Here is a 22,196-nt window from a genome sequence, read left to right as displayed (position 1 = left end):
CGATTAAATACTATTCTTGTCAAACTACTAAGAACATTCTTCACAGAAATAGAAGAAAACTATTCTAAAATTCATATGGAACCAAAAAACAGCCAGAATAGCCAAAGCAGTCCTATAAGCAAAAGAAAAAGTAAAACAGAAACAAAGCCCAAGATATCACACTACCTGATTTTAAACTCTACTATAAAGCCACAGTAACCAAAAGAGCTTGGTACTGCTATATACACAGACACCTAGACCAATGAAACACAATAGAAAACCCAGAAATAAAGTCACACACCTACCACCGTCTGATCTTTGATAAGCCTGACAAAGACAAGCAATGAGGAAAGGACTTCCTCTTCAATGAGTGGAGCTGGGATAACTGGCTAACTATATGCAGAAGATTGAAACTGGACCCCTACCTTTCACTGTATACAAAAGTTAGCTCAAAATGGATTAAAGATTTCAATACAAATCTCAAATTATAAAAATCCTGGAAGACAATCTAGGGTATACTTTTCTCAACATCGACTGTGGCAAATAATTTTTGGCTAAGTTCCCAAAAACAATTGTAACAAAACAAAAGTAGACAAGTGGGACCTAATTAAACTCAAGAGCTGCTGCACAGAGGAAGAAACTATCAACAGAGCAAACAGATAACCTACAGAATGGGAGAAGATACTCACAAACGATGTACCCAACAAAGGCCTAATACCAAGAATCTATACAGTAGGGAACTTAAATCACCAAGCAAAAAACAAATAACCCCCTTTAAAAATGGGCAAAGCACATGAATAAACATTTCTCAAAAGAAGACACAGAGGTGGTCAACAAACATGAAACAATGCTCAGCATTACTAACCATCAGAGAAATGTAAATCAAAATGACAATGAGATACCATCTCATACCAGTCAGAGTGGCTATTATTAGAAAGTTCAAAAACAGATGCTGGTGATGCTGCAGAGTAAAGGGAATTCTTCCACATGGTGGGAATGTAAATTGGTCCAGCCATTGTGGAAAGCAGTCTGGAGATTTCTCAAAGAACTTAAAACAGGGCTACCATTTGACCCAGCAATCTCCTTACTGGGTACACACCCAAAAGAAAACAAATAATTCTACCAAAAAGACACACGCACTCACAGGTTCATTGCTGTGCTATTCACAATAGCAAAGAAGTGGAATCAACCCAGGTGCCCATCGGTGGTAGATTGGATTAAGAAAATGAGGTACACAGACACCACGAAATACTATGCAGCCATAAAAAAGAAGGAAATCTTGTGCTTTGCAGCAACATGAATGGGGCTGGAAGCCAAAATCCCAAGCAAATTAACATAGGACTAGAAAAACAAATACTGTGTGTTCTCACTTCTAAGTGGGAGTTAAACATTGAACACGCATGGACATAAATATGGGGACAGACACTACAGACTGCTGGGACAGGCAGACGTTAAAAAACTACCTATTGGGTACTATGCTCTCTGCCAGGGTGACAGGATCCTAATTCCAAACCTCAGCATGATGCAATACTCTGATGTAACAAATCTGAACATGTACCCACTGTATCTAACATAGAATTTGAAAAAGAAGAACATTATTGTAAAGAGATAGACATATGGAAAATGTATTTTTGCAAAATGTCATGCCTAATTCATAAGATGTTACTGTGTTGCTTTAGAAAGCAGGCAGTAAACAGATGGAATTGATTACTTAGTGAGTTAAATAGAGTTTGGATAAGCATAGTTATAATAAATTTTTGGTGGTATATTAGGGGGATGATTTGCAGCTAATATTAGTGATGACAATAGTATTCTGCACTAAAACATTTATCCATCTATGTTTAAAAAAGCTATTAGGAAAACTCAGCAGTGATCTGGGTTTTGTTATATTCCTTCTACTTTTAAGCTAGTTTCCTCCTTGGCCTTAATTCCCCCACATGTTTAATGTCATAGAAATAGACAAAAAAAAAAAAAAGTAGTTAATATTATAGAATAAGGTAACTGTGGGCATTAAATGAGATGGTACATGTGTCTGGCACATAGTAAACATTCAATTAATGATATTGTTGTTCTTATAATGTGTAGTAGTAGTAGTATTATTTGCAGTAATATCTAGCGTTACCTTCAACACTAGGAGCAGAACAGTGCCTGGGAGTGCTAATTCTGACAAATTATTCAGTTCCTCTGAGCTTTCCTTCTTGGGTCTATTTCCCAACTCTGGCACTGGATAATGTGTTTAACCTTTCCAAGCCTCAATTTTAAAATCTATAAACTGGCAATAATATTTGTATCAATTTCTTAAAGTTGTTTTAAGAGATTGAATTACTGGCAGGCAGTAATAATAAATGACAGTAATGATGACTACTAATAATTATTGCATACATACTAATTGAGGTGTTATTCTAGAACATTTAGGAGTGAGGTGTCTAACACAGCACTTTCTGAGTTTGAATCATTTTTCTGACTCTTGTTAGCTCTGTGTGACCTTGGGCAAAATGCTTAGTCTATGCCTCAGTTTCTTCATCAATAAAAGGGGAAGAGCAATGGGACCTACTATAAAATGTTGTCAGGAGGTTGAAATAAAATAATGTGAATAAAACATGTAAAATAGTGGCTGGCACAAAGTGTTTAAAATACTTATTACATCGCTGAATTATTAAAATGTTCTTTGAGATGAGTATGATTTTGCCCATTTTCGATGGGTACATTGAGATACAGAGAAATTGAATAACTTGTCCAAAGACACACAGTGATAAGGTTTGGTTCTGTGTGCCCACCCAGATCTCATGTTGAATTGTAATTCCCAGTGTTGGGGGAGGGACCTGGTGGGAGGTGACTGGATCATGGGGTTGGATTTCTTCCTTGTTGTTCTTGTGATAGTGAGTTCTCATGAGATCTAGTTGTTAAAAGTGTGTAGCACTGCCCCCTTCACTCTATCTCTCCCACTCCACCATGTGAAGAAGCTGCTTGCTGCCCCTTCACCCTTCCATCATGACTGTAAGTTTCCTGAGGCCTCCCCAACCATGCTTCCTCTACAGCCTGTGCAACTGTGAGTTAATTAAACCTCTTTTCTTCATAAATCACCTAGTCTTAGGTAGTTCTTTCTAGTAGTGTGAGAACAAACTAATACACACGGCAAGGGTAATTCTGTTTTGAAAAAATCCTTGCCCCTCAAATTGTACCCAGCTGCTTCGTTTTGCAAGCACTATTTGCGTTGCATTGCTAATCATGGGACCCACTAGAAAACACATCTCCCTGAGGACCATTTATACGCTTTCTGTTTGGAATTGATAGGGGGATAAAGACCATCTTTTGGAATAGAATTTGAGACAATAACTGAGCTTTATAGTCTGTCATTTCCTCCCACACACCTTATGATTTAATATCCTGGATCGTTTTCTATTCCCTGAATGAAGCCTAAATTGTCAACTTCTGTGTTTTTGCTTATTCTATCCCCTCTAAATGAACCTGCCGTTCTTCCTTCTCAACCTACTCTGTCTCTATTCTCTAAGGCTCATTTCAGTGGGGAAGGGGCTTCGCAGAGGAGAGACCTCCTGTGATATTCACACACCCTGTGCACTTGTCAGTTCTGATGGCTTTATATATCAATGACTTCTTTGAATATCTGTCATTTCCTTTGTGATATAAACATTTAGAGGCAAGAGATCTATCTCGGTTATCTTATTACCACTAATGCCTAGTATGGCCTGGGCATTAGAGACAATTTATTCATTTATTCATTAAATATCGATTGAGTGCCTATTATGACCCAGGTATTGGTCAAGGTACAATGGACACTAGAATGAACAAAAGCAACAAAATCCTTTCTCCCAAGGGCCTGAAATTCTAATGGAAGAGTCACCAATTGGACATCTGAGTGGCAATGTCAAGTGACTGGATGGAGACATTGTTCTGAAGTTGATGAGCACAGTCTGGCTGAAGATGTGAATGTCAGAGTCATCACTATACAAGTAATATTAAGACCATCAAACCCAGTGTGATCACTAAGGCGGTGCACGTTGGCAGAAAATATAACAGTAATTCTTTCGTTTATGGAATGAAGGAATACATTTTTAAAAAAACTAAAAGGGCCAGGGAGTGGCAGGGACTCCAGAGTAGGAAAGCCCAAAGCAGGATCAGCCTAGAAATGACCAGTTTCTAAAAATTACTTTTCCTGTGGGTTTCCTCTCCTGGGGGCATGTCACAGAGCTTCCTGTTCATGGTGGTATTCACCAACAAGAAAATAACTAAGCAGCATGGCTGTATTTAACATTCATTCAACACAGACACAGTTTCCACATGGTCTTTACATATTCTTCACGTCTTCAAACATTTGCCCATGAATAAACAGTGTCTCTCTTTGAGTTCTTTTTTCCTCTTAGTCCAGGGGCAGCTTGCATGTAAACATCGTATCCAAATAATGATGCCTAAACTCATCTTGATGTGACCAAGCTTTGGCCGTCGTGTGGTAAAACATCATAAAATCTCCCACAACATTATCAAGTGAAAAGAGTTGGAAGTGATTTCAGAGAACTCAGGAAAAATGCTTTGCAAAACAAAGCATGAAAATGTACTGTCCAGACTCTGCCCCCATCTCTCCCATTAAAGTATAAGATCATGGCGGGCTGGATCCATGTCTGGCTTATTCATGGCTGCATCACTGGCACCAATGTGGTAGTGCTATGTAGTCAGCATTGATAAAAATTTGTCAACTGATTAAACAACCTGGGCTTGAGTCCCAGCTTTGCCATTTAGTAGCTATGTAATTTAGGACAAGTCACTTAAAACCTCAAGTTTTTAATCTCTTCATCTGCAAACTGGCAATAATAGTGGCACTTGAACAGTAAGTCTGGAGGGTAAGCAGAATAATGTATTAAATAATTTTTCATAGTGCGTGGCGCATCATAGCAATGAATCTGCATACAGGCTTTCTGTAATGATATGATTTTGACACTGATCCTTCTAACATCTGCTCACCTAAAGCATTAATTTTACATTTTCATTGAAATAAATGTGATTTTTAAAATATCCTCAGGAACACTCAGTGAGGAATAGGTCCACCTCGAAGCAGAGTCTGAAAACACGATAATATGCTATGGGATTGTTTTTCTCCACAGCCTCAAAGGAGAATGGTTTGCTGAAAGATGAATAAGGTTTCATATGTCAGTTCATCTCCAGAACTCATCTTTTGTTCTTCTATTTCTTCTTTTTAATGAAACCTTACGAATAAAGACGGACCAATATTTCCGTAAAGAATTGTTGCCTATCACACTTGGTGCTTCAAAACCCTTGGCAAAAGGCAATTTGAAAGGTAAAAAGGCTAAACTTGAACCCTACAATCTAAGCAGATAGAAAAACAATGCTCTGTATTTTGTAGACCTGGTGGAGTAGAAAATTGAGGCTCTTTGGAGAATTAGGTTCCCATTTCAGCAGAAACCAGACTCATTGACCAGACTCACATTTAGCCCAAATATTACTTCTTAGGCCAATGAAAATGAAAAATAGGTTGTATAGCTCCTACGAGAAGCTACCTTGGTTACCATCATGAAAGTATTACATAAAACAAAGAAGGCTCTCATTTATCATTTATCTAACAGTCTACACAGTGTTTTGTAAGTAGTCATCATTCCACCCATTGTGACCCAAATGAACAGTAACAAAAGTGGAAAAATCAAGTGGGAAGCAAAAGACTTAATTATATAGGTAACCTGAAAAAAACAAAAGATGCACTAATCAACAACAAAACTTGTTTAACGCTTGTTTCAAGAATTTGTGTTATTGAAGCATTTAAAGCCAAGATGTCTAAAATAAAACTATCATCTCTCCTTAACTGGCCTTCATGGCCTTCCCTCTATGCATCTTATCTTGATAAATTTCACCATTATCATTTTGGTGGAGTCACTTCATCTCTTTCCTATCTTTCACTCAATATCACAAATTGTTTTTCAATATTTCCAATTACACACAATTCCACCATGTGTTTCAAATTTATCCTCTCCCTTCCACCATGATTGCCACGTTTAGGACAGTCTAGTGGTAAAGACACTAAGCTTTGGTATTACATTGTTGAAGGTAAAAATCCCTGCTTTGATGTGTCATAATTGTTAGGTGCTGGGTGAGTGATTTAATTTCCTTGTTTACTTTTTTAAGTGGAGATTATAATTGTACCTTCCTCATAGACTTGCAGTAAATATTAAGAGTAATTGTTCAGGCTTAAAATAGCATTATGCTTAAGTGTTAGCTATTGACACTGTCTTGCATAGACATTTTAAGCAGTTTCCAACTAATTTTCCTGTCTTCTTTCTCTTTCTCTCTCAACAATTTGTCTTCTGACTTATTTTTGGTGTTATGTTACCACTGTGAGTTTCAGTTGGTTCATTGTTTCAGAAACCAATATCCCACTAAGTTTCGTAATTAGTTTTGACACCCTGTCTGTCTCTTGTCTTCAATTATTGTTCTTGATCCTTTGCTAGTCTTTTTTCTAACTTCAAGTTCACATCATGCCTTCTAAAATTTGGCTCATATCTAGCTCCCTCTACTCTTGGCTGACTAGCCATCCCCAAATGCCAGACAAGATGAAAAATCACTCCTTAACTTAAAACCTCACTTAAAATCCCCATTGCCTCTCTGCAGAGTGAATGCAGCGTAGTGCCCAGGAAAGTTTTCAAAATCTGGCCCCAGATCACTTTGCTAGCTGCTTCTCTTTCAGACTTCTTACCCCTCCTGACTGTCTAAGCTTTGTCTTTTGAAGTACCTAGAATGCTCCTCCTTTTTCTTCCTCTGACGAAATGATTCTTCTCCAAAGTCCCTTGCTGAAATATTAACTCTCTGTGAAATGCACCTAGGTGAGATTGAATTTCACCTATATCACTACAATAGCTGTGATCATCGTAGCAGCAGGAGAATAACAGCAAAAGCAGTCAACATTTACTGACCACATACTAGCCAGTAACTATTCTAAACACTTTACATGCTCATTAATCCTTTGAGCAAACTTACAGATTATTTACTATCATTTCTACCTTATGGATGAGGAAATTGAGGCCCAGAAGGGATAAGTAGCTTAAATAAAGTTTCTATAACTAGTTAGTCACAGAATGAGGATTTGAACCAAATAGGCTAATCCCAGAGTTATCACCTTCAACTTTTTAACTCTAATATCTCTCTAGTTTTGCCTCTCACAGCATTCACAGCACTTTACTTGTATTCGTTGTGTCTTAGTGATCTACATATGTGTCTGTTTATTTCAGTACAATGTTAGTCTTCAGATGTAGTGATCTGTGTGTTCCCCTGTGCCTGAAACTATTGCTTTTCAAATAGTGTTCCATAAATGTCTGCCATATTGAAGTGAAATTCATTAAATTTGTCAACAGAGAACAGCTGTCCTGACAATCCTACCTTTACCTTTCCTATACTAACACCTGTGAATGATTTAATGACGACCTCTAGTAGATACATAATGGACCAGGAAAACAAAACACAATTTTCCATTTTCACTAAATATCTATGTGACTTTGGGCAAGCCACTTCATCTCTCCTTTTTTAGTTTGGAAGATGGAGATTATAACCCTTGTAATCTGCCATTATCACAGGAGTTTTATTAAAATGAAATGAGATATTCAAAAGAAAGAATTTTAAAACTTGCCAAAGGCCACACACATGTAAGAAACAAATATTCTAATAGGTAAAACATATAGCCAATATCTAAACGATAGGGCCAATTGGTATTACAGCTGGGTTAAATGGAGTTTCTAATGTTTCCCATGTTCTGCCTTTCATGGACAGTGAAACACCACAAAAGAAGGAAATCTGTGTTAGCTTTGAAACCTCCACCATTTGTCACAGCCAGGAATAATTAATGCCATCTCAATGGCTGCTGCAATGCTAGATCTGGAAAGAGACTTGGGCACAGTCTCTACTTCTTATTCATGGATGGTGAGAGGCCCAGAGAGAAGAAAAAAAACTCATTCAAGGGGCTACCACCAACTTCCTGCACAATATGTGCTGTGTATGAGGGTCCCACATTGAGCAGGTAAGTGGAAAAAGATCTAGTCATATTTTTTTTGTAAAACTGACCAGAACGTTGAACGTAACTAGAGAACTGGTAAAGCACAGAGACTCTGCAGCTCCACTGCTGTGTTCAGTCCCTCCCCCAACTCCCACACCTCTTGCTGGTGATGTGATTCAGGCAAATTAAGTAATCCCTCATGCCTCAGTTTCTTATTCTGTAAAATGGGTATAATCATGTCCATCTTACAGAGTTATTTTTAGGATATAATGAGTTACACTGTACAAACCACTTAAAACTGTACCAGGCACATAGTAAGTGCTAAATGTTTGTTAAATAAATAAAAATCACATCTGAGATTTTGAACATAACACTTTTAGGGCTTAATGAAATTGAATGAACCTGCTTTCTATTAAGAAATACATGAATATTAAATTTACATTCATGGGTTATGTCTCTGTTCTTCCACAGATTTTCCTGACAACATGCCTAGGTCAGAACCTTTAGCTAAATTCACCAAGGAGTTAGCGTGAGGTTAATTAACTGTCAGAGGTTAAACATTAAAAAAAAAAATCCTGGAGGTCACTGTTGTATTTTTAATTGGCATCATATTGGCCGTTCAAGTTGCTTTTTGCAAACAAATCCTCCAACAGCCAAATGCTGATGGTTTCTCTGCCAACAGCAGCATCTAAAAATTTCTATGATCAACGTGCCACCAGGAAAAACAAAACACACTAAAATGTTATGCTATATTTGATGCCAAAAACCTGAAACAAGGTTAGGAAATTGTGTTTTGCAGTTTTGCAAGGCAATGTACTGATGGTGGCTTATTGATGAGTGGTCTAGTCTCACAATAACCTTGTCATATTCATGCTCCCATTTCTGCTCAAATCAAAAACAAAAACCCCTGGAATGAAGCTCTAATTTAGTGAATCAATTATTTTGATTGAATGAGGTCACTGAGATAGTACTAGGTACATGTTGTTATTAGTCAAATTTAGATAAAAATGTGAACGCATACAAATACACAGATAATCACGTGTCGAATGTCTTATCTTTTGTATTTTTTCCTGACCATTATCTAGTAAGTACCTTTTTTGTCAAATAATGTCCATTGAATGAATAAGGAACATGACTACTTTATTCTTTGGTAAAAGAACTGGGGCATAGAGAGATAAAGTGAATTACTCAGAGTTATTCAATGAGGAGATATAACCAGAGACTTGACAGCATTTATTATTTCTTTAAAAAATGTTTGTGCTGACATAAAATTTAGTAGCTAGGAATTTCTTGACACTAAGTCATCCATAAAGGACCTAAATTCCTTAATCCTATAAATAGCTACTCAATATCAATGTACATTCATGAGCCAGTTGTCAGCCTCCAGCCTCCAAGATGTCATGGAATTGGGAAGCAATCTTTTTTTTTTTTTTTTTGAGACCGAGTCTCCCTCTGTCACCAGGCTGGAGTGCAGTGGTGTGATCTCGGCTCACTGCAACTTCTGCCCCTCAGGTTCAAGTGATTCTCCTGCCTCAGGCTTCCAAATAGCTGGGACTGCAGGTGCGGACCACCATGCCCAGCTATTTTTTTTATTTTTTTATTTTTTTTTATTTTTAGTAGATAGAGGGTTTCACTCTGTTGGCCAGGATGGTCTCAATCTCTTGACCTCGTGATCTGTCCACCTCGGCCTCCCAAAGTACTGGGATTATATAGGCATGAGCCACCATGCCCAGCCTGGGAAGAAATCTTATAAGAGGAGTGTGACTCTAAGTCTGACTGACGCTAAGTGTGACTGACTCTAAGAATTGTCACTGATCCTGTAGATCACAACACCTGGCTCCTAAGATCTACAGACTCGGGAAAACATCTTTCATCATTTAGCCTCCTTCTTTCTCAATGAAAGTCTGACCTTTGAGGACAATATTATCTGGACTCCTTGCCCTTCTGGCTTCCCATTGGGTTTGGCCACTGGAGAAGAGGACAAGAGAGAGGTTATGGTACTTATTATTTGGGCTCACTCTTTGGTGAGTTGACAATAGCTGCATTTCTCATCCAAGGACTAGAGCCCTATCATATTGTTACAGCTAAAGCTATGGCTTTTTCCAGCTTCTGGTAACCAGCAACCTAGAAATGATAACTTTTGCTCTTGCTAACACTGAATGTTTCACAGCCTTATTGGCTCAAGAAACCCTACACATACCTTTGCAAAATGTTCCTTCATTCACCTCTCCCCCATTGCCCCATTTAAATATGCCTTTTGTTTCCTTCCTGGACCTTGACTGACATTGAAGTGTAGAATTTCAGTGTTGGAAAATACTGGATTTGGAGTTGAGTTTGTCATTTCAGATTTTTTCAGAAGCTTTGTGATTTTGAGCAAATAATCTCCCTTCTCTAGTCCTCAGTTTCCTCACATATGAAATAGCCTATATTCCTTATAGTAGGCTATTTTTACTACTACTGTTTTTAAAATACTCTGTAAATCACTTAAAATGCGATGACTATTTCTTTAGAAACCATCTAGTCCAGTTGGCTTTCTTGTGTGCCAACCACGTGAAATTGTCTTTCCCTGTCCTTGGGTTTTTCCAGTAAGTCTTCTTCTATGAATATGATGGTCTCATATCTTGCAATCAGACAGTAAGTGTATCGGTATCACTGGAGTAAAGTTCTTTTGGGTATAGGGTTTTGTTTATTCAACTTCTCAGGTGTGGGATTCTGCTCAAATCATTACAAGCTTTTCAGGCCACAGCTATCTCAATTGTGAATTGGGTAAAACCTACCCTCCTGCAGGCAAAAGGCCAGATCTAATGTTTTCAGTTTTTTTTTTTTTTTCCCAATTTGAAGATTTACATTAGGAAAAACGGCAACTACTGCAGACCTGTAAGAGCTCCCTCAATCAATATCAGAGGTCATCAGTGCACTCAGACTGCTAAAGTGATGAAAACAGCAGGCTATGGAGTCAGAATTCTAGGTCTGCCAACTGGGGCATTTGTTTTGTTTCTTGATGCCTCAGTTTTTTAGTCATTCTATGTACCTACCTCAAAAGGTGGTCGGGAACATCAAGTGAGTTCATCCTTGTCATTGATTCATGCTTATGATATTTCCTATACTAAATACTTTGCATCGATTATCTTATTTAGTTCCCATGACAATCCATTTTCTGATAATCGTAATCATCTTTCTTTGTCTGTCTCCAATAAACCATGCCCCTTTCCTCCTTCTAGAACACTCTCTCCAGACCTTCACATTACTGGCTTCCTTTTATTCTAAGGACTTAAAAGACATCTCAATGAAGCTTTCTCTGACCTAGTCAAGATATCTCCCCTGCATACATTCCCTTTGCATCATATCACCACAGGTTTACTTCTGCTATAACACTTATCATGTCCCAAGATAACCTTTGTTTTCTTGTTTATTCTCCCTCTTCCCGCATAAGCTCCAGGAAGGTAGTAAACTGTGTTCCACTCCTCACTAGAAAGTGAGTGTCTAGTATCATGCCTGCCCTATATGGTCTCTAAAAATATTGTGGAATGAATGACCAAATAAAGAAATTAAGAGTCAGAGAATTTACGTAAATAAGTTTACAGTGATAAACAGGCATTTTGTTTAGTAAGAGGCACAACAGGAATTCAGACACATGCCAGGATGATGCTAAAACCCACAATGCCCCCCTTTGCCTCTTTCAATAGCTCTTGGAAGAGATCATGAAAGTCTGAGCTGGCTCAGAGCTGTAGCACAAGAGACATAAAGGAGAAGTGAAATTAAAAGATATTCAGAGAGTACACTGACCAGAGTTTAGTAGCCATTAAGATGGTGGGTGGGGGATCATTAAGCAGAGAGAAGATTCCAACTTCAGCAACTGGGCAGCTCTTGATGCCAATGAATGATGTAAGAAGCTCAGAGTGAGTGCTACAGAGTGGTAGTGATTAGGATACTACCTCTGGCTGTGCATTCATCCGCATCCTGAGATGAAGGTTCAAAGAGCTCTGGGCAATTGGCTGGCTGGGGGACAGTGGGATAGGCCAAAAATGTGAACAAGACAATTCTTTGTTCAAAGCCCAGGTATTGCTGCCTCTATCCCTGTCTCATTTCTTACCCTGGTCGATGCGATATTAGTGTCAGGTGGAAGACATTCTAAGGCCTAAATTAATTCTCATTAGATCATATCTATTACTCTTGTTCAACTACCAGTCAGGTGGCTCGATGGGAGAAGGCCATTGGCTATGGCATAGATCCATCACCTCCTGTCTTTGAAGTCATGTGTGTTGATCCCTGGTACCTTTCCAAGACAGTGGTGCTTTTTTTTTTTTTTTTTTGAGACGGAGTCTCGCTCTGTTGCCCGGGCTGGAGTGCAGTGGCGCGATCTCGGCTCACTGCAAGCTCTGCCTTCCGGGTTTACGCCATTCTCCTTCCTCAGCCTCCCGAGTAGCTGGGACTACAGGCGCCCGCCACCTCGCCCGGCTAGTTTTTTGTATTTTCTAGTAGGGACGGGGTTTCACTGTGTAGACCAGGGTGGTCTCAATCTCCTGACCTCGTGATCCACCCGTCTCGGCCTCCCAAAGTGCTGGGATTACAGGCTTGAGCCACTGCGCCCGGCCACAGTGGTGCTTTTTGATATTTGTCTGACAGTCTTCTCAAACATCAAAGTCAAGATATGTGGTTCAACACGGTAGTTTGGGACTTATAAGTTTTGCCTTTGACATTTTAAAAATGAGAAATACATTTAATTTTCAAACATTTAAGAATGTCTATGGTTCTTCATGCAGAAAATCTTTGTCATATGCTGCTTCTTTTAATGTTTTCATTTGAGGCACAAACACCAGAATAGTTTAAATCGGTATTTAACACATGACTATAAAAGGTATAAAATTTCCAAATATTAAGAGTATCATGCCTAAATAACAAAAGAACTCAGGAAGAAATATGTATGCTTTGCTAAAAAACATTTGAAAGGCCAATTTGTGTAAAAATTTTGTAATACACATTGGGAAGCTTACATTCTGATAAATCAGTTCTTTTATCCAATAATTCAAAGTTTAGGGGAAAGTCATTTTAAAAGCATAGCTATATACACAGAGTCATTTATCATAGTGCTATTTATACTGAGAGTGGGAGGTAAAAAGGGGAAAAATTTAAATATCCAAAGCCAGAGAATGGGGTCAAATACAATATACTAGCGCTATGGAATGTAGTATTATGCTTACCATTAAAATGATTTTACAAAAAGTTTTAATAGCAGGGTTGATATTTATGAAAGTATACCATGTAAATGAAATAATAAAAATTTGGTATTGATATGATATCATCAGTACATATACATTGGTGGTAAAAAAGATATTACTAGTTATTTGTAGTTACTTCAAGGTAGCAGATTGTGTGTGTGTGGTGTGGACATGTGTGTTCTTATCTTTCTTTGCACTTTTCGGATTGACTGTCCTGAACATGAGAGACTTTTGCAAACATGATAAATAAACCATTCACCTTTCCAACCCTGGAGGAGAAGGCAAAAGATGAAGAGGAGAAGGCAGGAGTCTTATGGGGTCCACAAATCATGAGCTAAGTCTAGCATCGGTTCAGTATCAGCCAGTTCTATACATTCCCATTAGTACTTAAAGTCATTCTGATCTCTTTTTTAGTATTTTCTATTTTTTTCCCTCTCAACACATCCTATTCCCTCACAGTTAGTTGAAAATTGCATTGTATCCTCTGTGCACATTTATTTGGGGGCATGGCTTTATCAGACACTGGTGCACAAAGAGTGCTAACAAGACATGACAATTTTCTGCTTCTCTATGTGAATACAGAGATCCATTTGAAAGTTACATTTTACCTGTCTACATGGTACCAATGACTATATTTTCAGCAAATATCTGATAAATTGGCAATTTTGATTCCAACCTGAAAGGAGAAAAGCGATGGCTCTAATAACCAACAATCTCTGAGGAATAGTGGCAATAAAAGCACCTGCAGCTTCAATATCACGTAGGATTAGGGCTCTGGCATTTTTCTAGATTATAGTCTTCCAGGTTGCTGATGATGTTATGTTTTATTTGTGAGATGGTGTGTGTGTGTGTGTGCAATGAAAGAAAAAAAAATCAGGGCACTGTATCTAAACTGTAATTTTAATTTTTGTATGTGCATGGGATTATTACTAATAAAAGTTATTTAGTTCTGCCTCCTCTCCCCGCAGAATATAATGTAAACTCCGGTAGAAGAGCTTTTTTTGTTTTGGTTTGGTTTTTAATCTGTTTTATTCACTGCTCCATCTCCCAGCACAAGAAGTAGGCAGTGACATATAATAAACATTTGTTGAATGAATAAGTGAATTAATTAAATCTTATTATGATGATATATCACCTTTGGTCAGTGCCATTGACACAAATTGCTATTCTATTCTGGCACTTTTCATTGAATGTATCATGTTGTTTGTGGTTCTTTCCGTATTTTCTCATTTGTGTTGTGGAGACCCATGACATTTTAGGGCATTCATATTTTAAAATCACTAATTGAATCCATGAGTTCCTACAAAATGTTGTAGCATTATAAAAAGAGAGTAGGTGGAGATGTGGGTTATAGCCCCAATACCTAGGGAATTCCACCTAGATTTTTAATGTTCCATTTTCTCACTAGCAAAGAATACCACCTTCTCTGATTCGAAGAGCTGTTTGATGCTTGAAAAAAATTGTGTATAAAGGATGTTTGTACACAGAGAATATTTGTAAATGTATATTCTAAGTTATATAGCATCTTTATAAAATAAATTGAGGACTTCCCTTAAATATCCTCTATTTTCTACTCTTTAAGAATGCCACAAATTTGGAGAGAAAGAGAAGATGGAGAATGTGATGGTTAACCTTACCTGTCAAGTTGGCTAGCCTACAGTACACAGTTATTTAATCAAACCCTAATCTAAGTGTTGCTTGTGAAGGTATTTTGTCGATATGCTTAACATCTATAATCAGTTGACATTAAGTTAAGCATAGATTACCCTGAATAATGTAGGTGCGCCTCACCTAATCAGTTGAGGCTTCCTAAAGAAATCCTTCCTGAGCTTCCAGCTGCCAGCATATTCTATGAATTTCAGACATGCCAGCCCCCCTAATGGTGTGAGCCAATTCCTTCAAATAAATCTCTTTACATATGTTTGCATATACGCATATGTACGTGTGTGTATATGCATGTGTATGTATGTATATTATATGTATATGTTTGTGTATGCACGTATGTGTTGGTTCTGTTTTTCTACAGAATCTTGACTGATACAAGGAGAGAATGAGCAAAGAAGAAAAGTCACATTTATTTAAATGTTTGACCCTTTGTAATATTTTTTCTAATCTAGTGATATTTCTGAATTTTGGCAGTGTCTAAATTACAGACCCAGTCAATGAGAGTCAAACAATGAACAAGGTAATATGGTTAAAGTGTCCAGCTGCTTTGCTAACAAGGCAAGCAATAGGAATTCCTACAGTTACTTGAGTCTAGTCCCCATCCCTCACATCAAACAAAAATGTCCCAGTGTTTTGCAGGACAGACTCCTGTCACTAAGACTGTGCTGTCAGTCTGCCAAATGGAAAATGACTCCTAATAGCCCAAATGTTCTCCTGGGTATTTAGGGAGACACGAATGCATCAATAGAGTTGCTTTTGTAGAATATAATATATTGATTCTTTGTAGAAGCAGAGAACTGCAATGCATGCAGGCCTAAAGAAACAAAACAAGAATTTCAGAGGAAAAAAAAACCAAAAAAACAAACTTGCTTTGAATAGCAGGAGACGACGTTTTGGCAGCTGAGCAGGGCAAGAGCTTCATGAGCCGCTCTTTAATGCTGCGCTTGGTGCTGTTCTGAGCGTAGAGGAAACCTAGAAGATACAGGATCAGTTCTGTTAATGCTGTCTGCAGAAAGAAACGGGACGTGCTGCGGGGTTTATCAGAGAAGCCAGGCAGGAAGGATCAGGGATGCAGCCATCCACTCAGGCAATCACAGGCAGTGGGTTGGGACCCCGGAAGGAAAAAAAGGAAAGTTTGTTTTCTTCTCATTTAGTTTTGTTTTTATTTCTAAATATTGTTTTGAAGGTAATGATGAACAAGTGAAAGCAGAATCACAAAATGTATCTATTGAATAGCAAAAGATTAAAAAAAGCCATCAAAAAAAATCTGGTGGTTTTTTTTTTTTTTTTTTTTTTTTTTTTTGGCCCTTAGGTTAGGGATAAAACCAGTATCACTAGAAGAGTTAACTGGATTGAAATTTCAGTATTCAAACCAGCACTAAGGGCCCACATGACAATTTTCTGTTATTGCTCCCCATCTTTGATTAGAGCACAGATAGACACTTCACATCAGTCATTCACACCACAGTCACCTGTTAGTACCTTTGCCTTCCTGAAAATGAGAAAACAAATGTCCTTAATATGCAGCTTCATTAGCATATACTGATATGGCCAGAGATGTGACAATCGTTCCCAGTTTTTATATGTGGACACTAATGAATGGAACTTTTTCAAACACAGTAATTCTGGAAGAAGCAAGGCAAGCTTGTCAAACATTAACCCAGAAATAGAGCAGTATGTGTGACAGCAGATACCTGGAGAGGACTCAAGAAAAATCAAAAGCGGTTGGATGGGTGAGCTTGCAAACTGCTGAAACAACTTTTGATGTCAGGAGCCAACTATCCAAGTTAGCATCAATTTACCCACCCTGAGGTCTCAGACGGTTGGATGTCATGTTAATAGGTAACTAGCCTCCCCAGATCAGCATGGAAGGTGTCAAATATAAAGCATCAGCACAGAAACCAATTTAAATCAAGGTTCTACCATCTTTATAACATGAATCTGGCAAATGTATGACTTGTTCCTTTTCTAATTCTTATCTTGGAATTATAAAAAAGTCCTGACCACAGGCCTTCTGATTTAGTTTCCTTTCGGCCTCTTGTACCCACCAACAGTGTCCACGGGCTAAAACTCTTGTGTGTGTGTAGAGTGGGATGACAAAATGAAGTAGTAAATACACAATGTAAATAAGATCATTCCTCTGATTAAAAGCCCTCTAAAAGCTTCATGTTATTTTCTATCAAGGATGGCAAGTATGATCTGGCCCTGCCTGAGTCTCTGACAGCATTTGCAGCCACTCTCCCTGTTTTCTGGGCCATCCACTATTGGCCACACCACCCTTCTTGCTAGAACTCACAAAACAGGCCCTCCTCTGTTCTTAATACCTATGTGGTATGAAATGTCTTGTTCAACTGCTGATTGAGGGTCTGGCACGTAACAGAAGGTCAATAAATGTCTGGCAAATGAGTAAAATAAATTCACTTTGGATGTCTAAAGAAGACTTGATTCATTTCCTAGATTAATATCTAAGTAAGCTTTCTTTTAATTTTCCTTTAAGTTCTGGGATACATGTGCAGAACGTGCAGGTTTGTTACATAGGCATACATATGCCATGGTGGTTTGCTGCACCTATCAAGCCGTCATCTAGGTTTTAAGCTCCACATGTGTGTGTAGAGTCGGGTGACAAAATTTTATAAACGTCCTTAATATCTCCCTTCCCTTGACCCCACCCCTGACAGGCCCCTCTGTGTGATGTTCCCCTTCTTTTAAACTTGTAAAATAAATCTGGTTTACATAAAACACACCCTATATTTTGCTTCTGTTTTCCATTTCTGGAAGGATGCAGCCATCTAACTACCCTCTCCTTTGTAAACTCCTCTAGGACATGAGGGTCTTACTTTAGCTCCCCACACAGGCATTCTGCTCCTCCCCTTTATGCCATTTCAAACCTCCATGCCAGGGTATGTGCTGTTCCCTCAGTCTTGTCAGCTGTTCACCAATTCTCAACTTCTGTGCTGTCTTTTTTTTAGATTTTGAAACAGAGTCTCACTCTGTTGCCCAGGCCAGAGTGCAGTGGCACGATCTCAGTTCACTGCAACCTCCAGGTTCAAGCAATTCTCTTGCCTCAGCCTCGTGAGTAGCTGGGATTACAGGTGCATGCCATGATGACTGGCTAATTTTGCATTTTAGTAGAGACAGTCTGGTTTCAAACTCCTGACCTCAAGTGATCCACCCACCTTGGCCTGCCAAAGTGCCAGGTTTACAGGCGTGAGCTACTGTGCCCAGCCCCATGAGGCCTTTAAAACTCAGTTCAAACACACCTTCCTCTGGCCAACTTTCCCTCTTGTGTCTCCAACTTGCCTAAGAGAAGAAGGACCTCCTCCCTCTCCTGCTTCCCAAGCTAACTTTGGGAGAAATTTAGCTTATAGTTTAAATGATAATAGCCCTTCCCCAAAACTAAACTGCCTTTGTAAAGCTAATGAAAGACCACCAGGTTAGGAGGATGAGAGGAGCCTGAATTCTGCTAAGGTGTAGCCATAAGCTATTACCAGCCGTTATTCTCGAGGTCATGAGAGTCATAACTTCCCCAATTACTCCTGCAGATAACATCACTATTGTAGAATCTAAGATTGGCTTTTGAGATGTCTTTTCAGGTTTTGCATTTCTGACAATGAACAGCTTCACCCAGACCTGCCAACCAGTCCTGTGACCCCACCCAGACGCCAACTCAGAATGAGGACCATTTTCCATACCCCTAGGATTGCATCCCCAACCAATCGGCAGCACACTTTCCATTGTCCACCAACTATCCTTGAAAACCCTGGCCTCTGAATTTTCAAGGAGGCTGATTTGAGGAATTAAAACTCTGGGTCTCTGGCTCAGCCGGCTCGGTATGAATTAAACTTTTATTGCAATTTATTTGTCTTCATAAATCAGCTCTATCTGGGCAGCAGGCAAAATGAACCCAAAGGGCAGGTTACACTATCAACTTCAAAAGTTAGGATCAGATGAAATAATATATAAAGCATTTAGCACAGTGACAGCCACATAATGCAGTCCAAACAAATATTAGATACTCATTTTATTTCACTTATTTGAGTATACCATATTCCTGGCTGTCTCGGATCCTTTTCACATGCTGTTATCTGTATCTAAACTTTTACTTTACTTTCTCTTCATCTAGTTAATGCCTGTTCATCCCTGAGATTTCAGTTCAATGATCACTTTTGAGGGAAACCTTATAGGGCAAACCAAACTAGATTATGAACAGTTACTATAGATGCCCATAGTTTTCTATGTTTCTCCTTCATAGCAAGTATAATTAAAACAATTCATGATACAATTACATATTTAACACGTCTTCCCTACTGAAATGGAAGATGGAAGATGTCTACTTCTAGCCTTTACAGAATAAATGTTATTGGATATTCTTTTATTATTATGATTATACTTTAAGTTCTAGGGTACATGTGCACAACGTGCAGGTTTGTTACATATGTATACATGTGCCATGTTGGTGTGTGCTGCACCCATTAACTCGTCATTAACATTAGGTATATCTCCTAATGCGATGTCAGGAGCCAACTATCCAAGTTAGCATCAATTTACCCACCCTGAGGTCTCAGACGGTTGGATGTCATGTTAATAGGTAACTAGCCTCCCCCAGATCAGCATGGAAGGTGTCAAATATAAAGCATCAGCACAGAAACCAATTTAAATCAAGGTTCTACCATCTTTATAACATGAATCTGGCAAATGTATGACTTGTTCCTTTTCTAATTCTTATCTTGGAATTATAAAAAAGTCCTGACCACAGGCCTTCTGATTTAGTTTCCTTTCGGCCTCTTGTACCCACCAACAGTGTCCACGGGCTAAAACTCTTGTGTGTGTGTAGAGTGGGATGACAAAATGAAGTAGTAAATACACAATGTAAATAAGATCATTCCTCTGATTAAAAGCCCTCTAAAAGCTTCATGTTATTTTTCTATCAAGGATGGCAAGTATGATCTGGCCCTGCCTGAGTCTCTGACAGCATTTGCAGCCACTCTCCCTGTTTTCTGGGCCATCCACTATTGGCCACACCACCCTTCTTGCTAGAACTCACAAAACAGGCCCTCCTCTGTTCTTAATACCTATGTGGTATGAAATGTCTTGTTCAACTGCTGATTGAGGGTCTGGCACGTAACAGAAGGTCAATAAATGTCTGGCAAATGAGTAAAATAAATTCACTTTGGATGTCTAAAGAAGACTTGATTCATTTCCTAGATTAATATCTAAGTAAGCTTTCTTTTAATTTTCCTTTAAGTTCTGGGATACATGTGCAGAACGTGCAGGTTTGTTACATAGGCATACATATGCCATGGTGGTTTGCTGCACCTATCAAGCCGTCATCTAGGTTTTAAGCTCCACATGTGTGTGTAGAGTCGGGTGACAAAAATTTTATAAACGTCCTTAATATCTCCCTTCCCTTGACCCCCACCCCTGACAGGCCCCTCTGTGTGATGTTCCCCTTCTTTTAAACTTGTAAAATAAATCTGGTTTACATAAAACACACCCTATATTTTGCTTCTGTTTTCCATTTCTGGAAGGATGCAGCCATCTAACTACCCTCTCCTTTGTAAACTCCTCTAGGACATGAGGGTCTTACTTTAGCTCCCCACACAGGCATTCTGCTCCTCCCCTTTATGCCATTTCAAACCTCCATGCCAGGGTATGTGCTGTTCCCTCAGTCTTGTCAGCTGTTCACCAATTCTCAACTTCTGTGCTGTCTTTTTTTTAGATTTTGAAACAGAGTCTCACTCTGTTGCCCAGGCCAGAGTGCAGTGGCACGATCTCAGTTCACTGCAACCTCCAGGTTCAAGCAATTCTCTTGCCTCAGCCTCGTGAGTAGCTGGGATTACAGGTGCATGCCATGATGACTGGCTAATTTTTGCATTTTTAGTAGAGACAGTCTGGTTTCAAACTCCTGACCTCAAGTGATCCACCCACCTTGGCCTGCCAAAGTGCCAGGTTTACAGGCGTGAGCTACTGTGCCCAGCCCCATGAGGCCTTTAAAACTCAGTTCAAACACACCTTCCTCTGGCCAACTTTCCCTCTTGTGTCTCCAACTTGCCTAAGAGAAGAAGGACCTCCTCCCTCTCCTGCTTCCCAAGCTAACTTTGGGAGAAATTTAGCTTATAGTTTAAATGATAATAGCCCTTCCCCAAAACTAAACTGCCTTTGTAAAGCTAATGAAAGACCACCAGGTTAGGAGGATGAGAGGAGCCTGAATTCTGCTAAGGTGTAGCCATAAGCTATTACCAGCCGTTATTCTCGAGGTCATGAGAGTCATAACTTCCCCAATTACTCCTGCAGATAACATCACTATTGTAGAATCTAAGATTGGCTTTTTGAGATGTCTTTTCAGGTTTTTGCATTTCTGACAATGAACAGCTTCACCCAGACCTGCCAACCAGTCCTGTGACCCCACCCAGACGCCAACTCAGAATGAGGACCATTTTCCATACCCCTAGGATTGCATCCCCAACCAATCGGCAGCACACTTTCCATTGTCCACCAACTATCCTTGAAAAACCCTGGCCTCTGAATTTTCAAGGAGGCTGATTTGAGGAATTAAAAACTCTGGGTCTCTGGCTCAGCCGGCTCGGTATGAATTAAACTTTTTATTGCAATTTATTTGTCTTCATAAATCAGCTCTATCTGGGCAGCAGGCAAAATGAACCCAAAGGGCAGGTTACACTATCAACTTCAAAAAGTTAGGATCAGATGAAATAATATATAAAGCATTTAGCACAGTGACAGCCACATAATGCAGTCCAAACAAATATTAGATACTCATTTTATTTCACTTATTTGAGTATACCATATTCCTGGCTGTCTCGGATCCTTTTCACATGCTGTTATCTGTATCTAAACTTTTACTTTACTTTCTCTTCATCTAGTTAATGCCTGTTCATCCCTGAGATTTCAGTTCAATGATCACTTTTGAGGGAAACCTTATAGGGCAAACCAAACTAGATTATGAACAGTTACTATAGATGCCCATAGTTTTCTATGTTTCTCCTTCATAGCAAGTATAATTAAAACAATTCATGATACAATTACATATTTAACACGTCTTCCCTACTGAAATGGAAGATGGAAGATGTCTACTTCTAGCCTTTACAGAATAAATGTTATTGGATATTCTTTTATTATTATGATTATACTTTAAGTTCTAGGGTACATGTGCACAACGTGCAGGTTTGTTACATATGTATACATGTGCCATGTTGGTGTGTGCTGCACCCATTAACTCGTCATTAACATTAGGTATATCTCCTAATGCTATCCCTCCCCACTACCCCCTCCCAACAATAGGCCCCAGTGTGTGATGTTCCCCTTCA

General features: G+C 38.9%; 1 protein-coding gene across 5 annotated transcripts in view; it reads right to left on the bottom strand.

The window, feature by feature from the left end:
* KCNIP4 (potassium voltage-gated channel interacting protein 4) overlaps positions 1–22,196 on the bottom strand; it is a 1,247,498-nt gene that overhangs the window by 143,490 nt on the left and 1,081,812 nt on the right. Inside the window, exon 2 of one of the 5 annotated variants that reach the window (XM_017866805.1) lies at positions 15,742–15,843. The exons of the other annotated variants lie outside the window; for them this stretch is intronic. Coding sequence (XP_017722294.1) covers positions 15,742–15,843 — 102 coding nt within the window. The remainder of the gene's footprint in view (positions 1–15,741; positions 15,844–22,196) is intronic. 5 annotated transcript variants of the gene reach the window in all.

This window comes from Rhinopithecus bieti, unplaced genomic scaffold, assembly GCF_001698545.2.
Source record: "Rhinopithecus bieti isolate Rb0 unplaced genomic scaffold, ASM169854v2 scaffold_1599, whole genome shotgun sequence".
In the NCBI taxonomy this organism is placed as follows: domain Eukaryota; kingdom Metazoa; phylum Chordata; class Mammalia; order Primates; family Cercopithecidae; genus Rhinopithecus; species Rhinopithecus bieti.
Note: the sequence above shows the minus strand (reverse complement) of the source record. Positions and strands in the feature narration are given on the sequence as shown.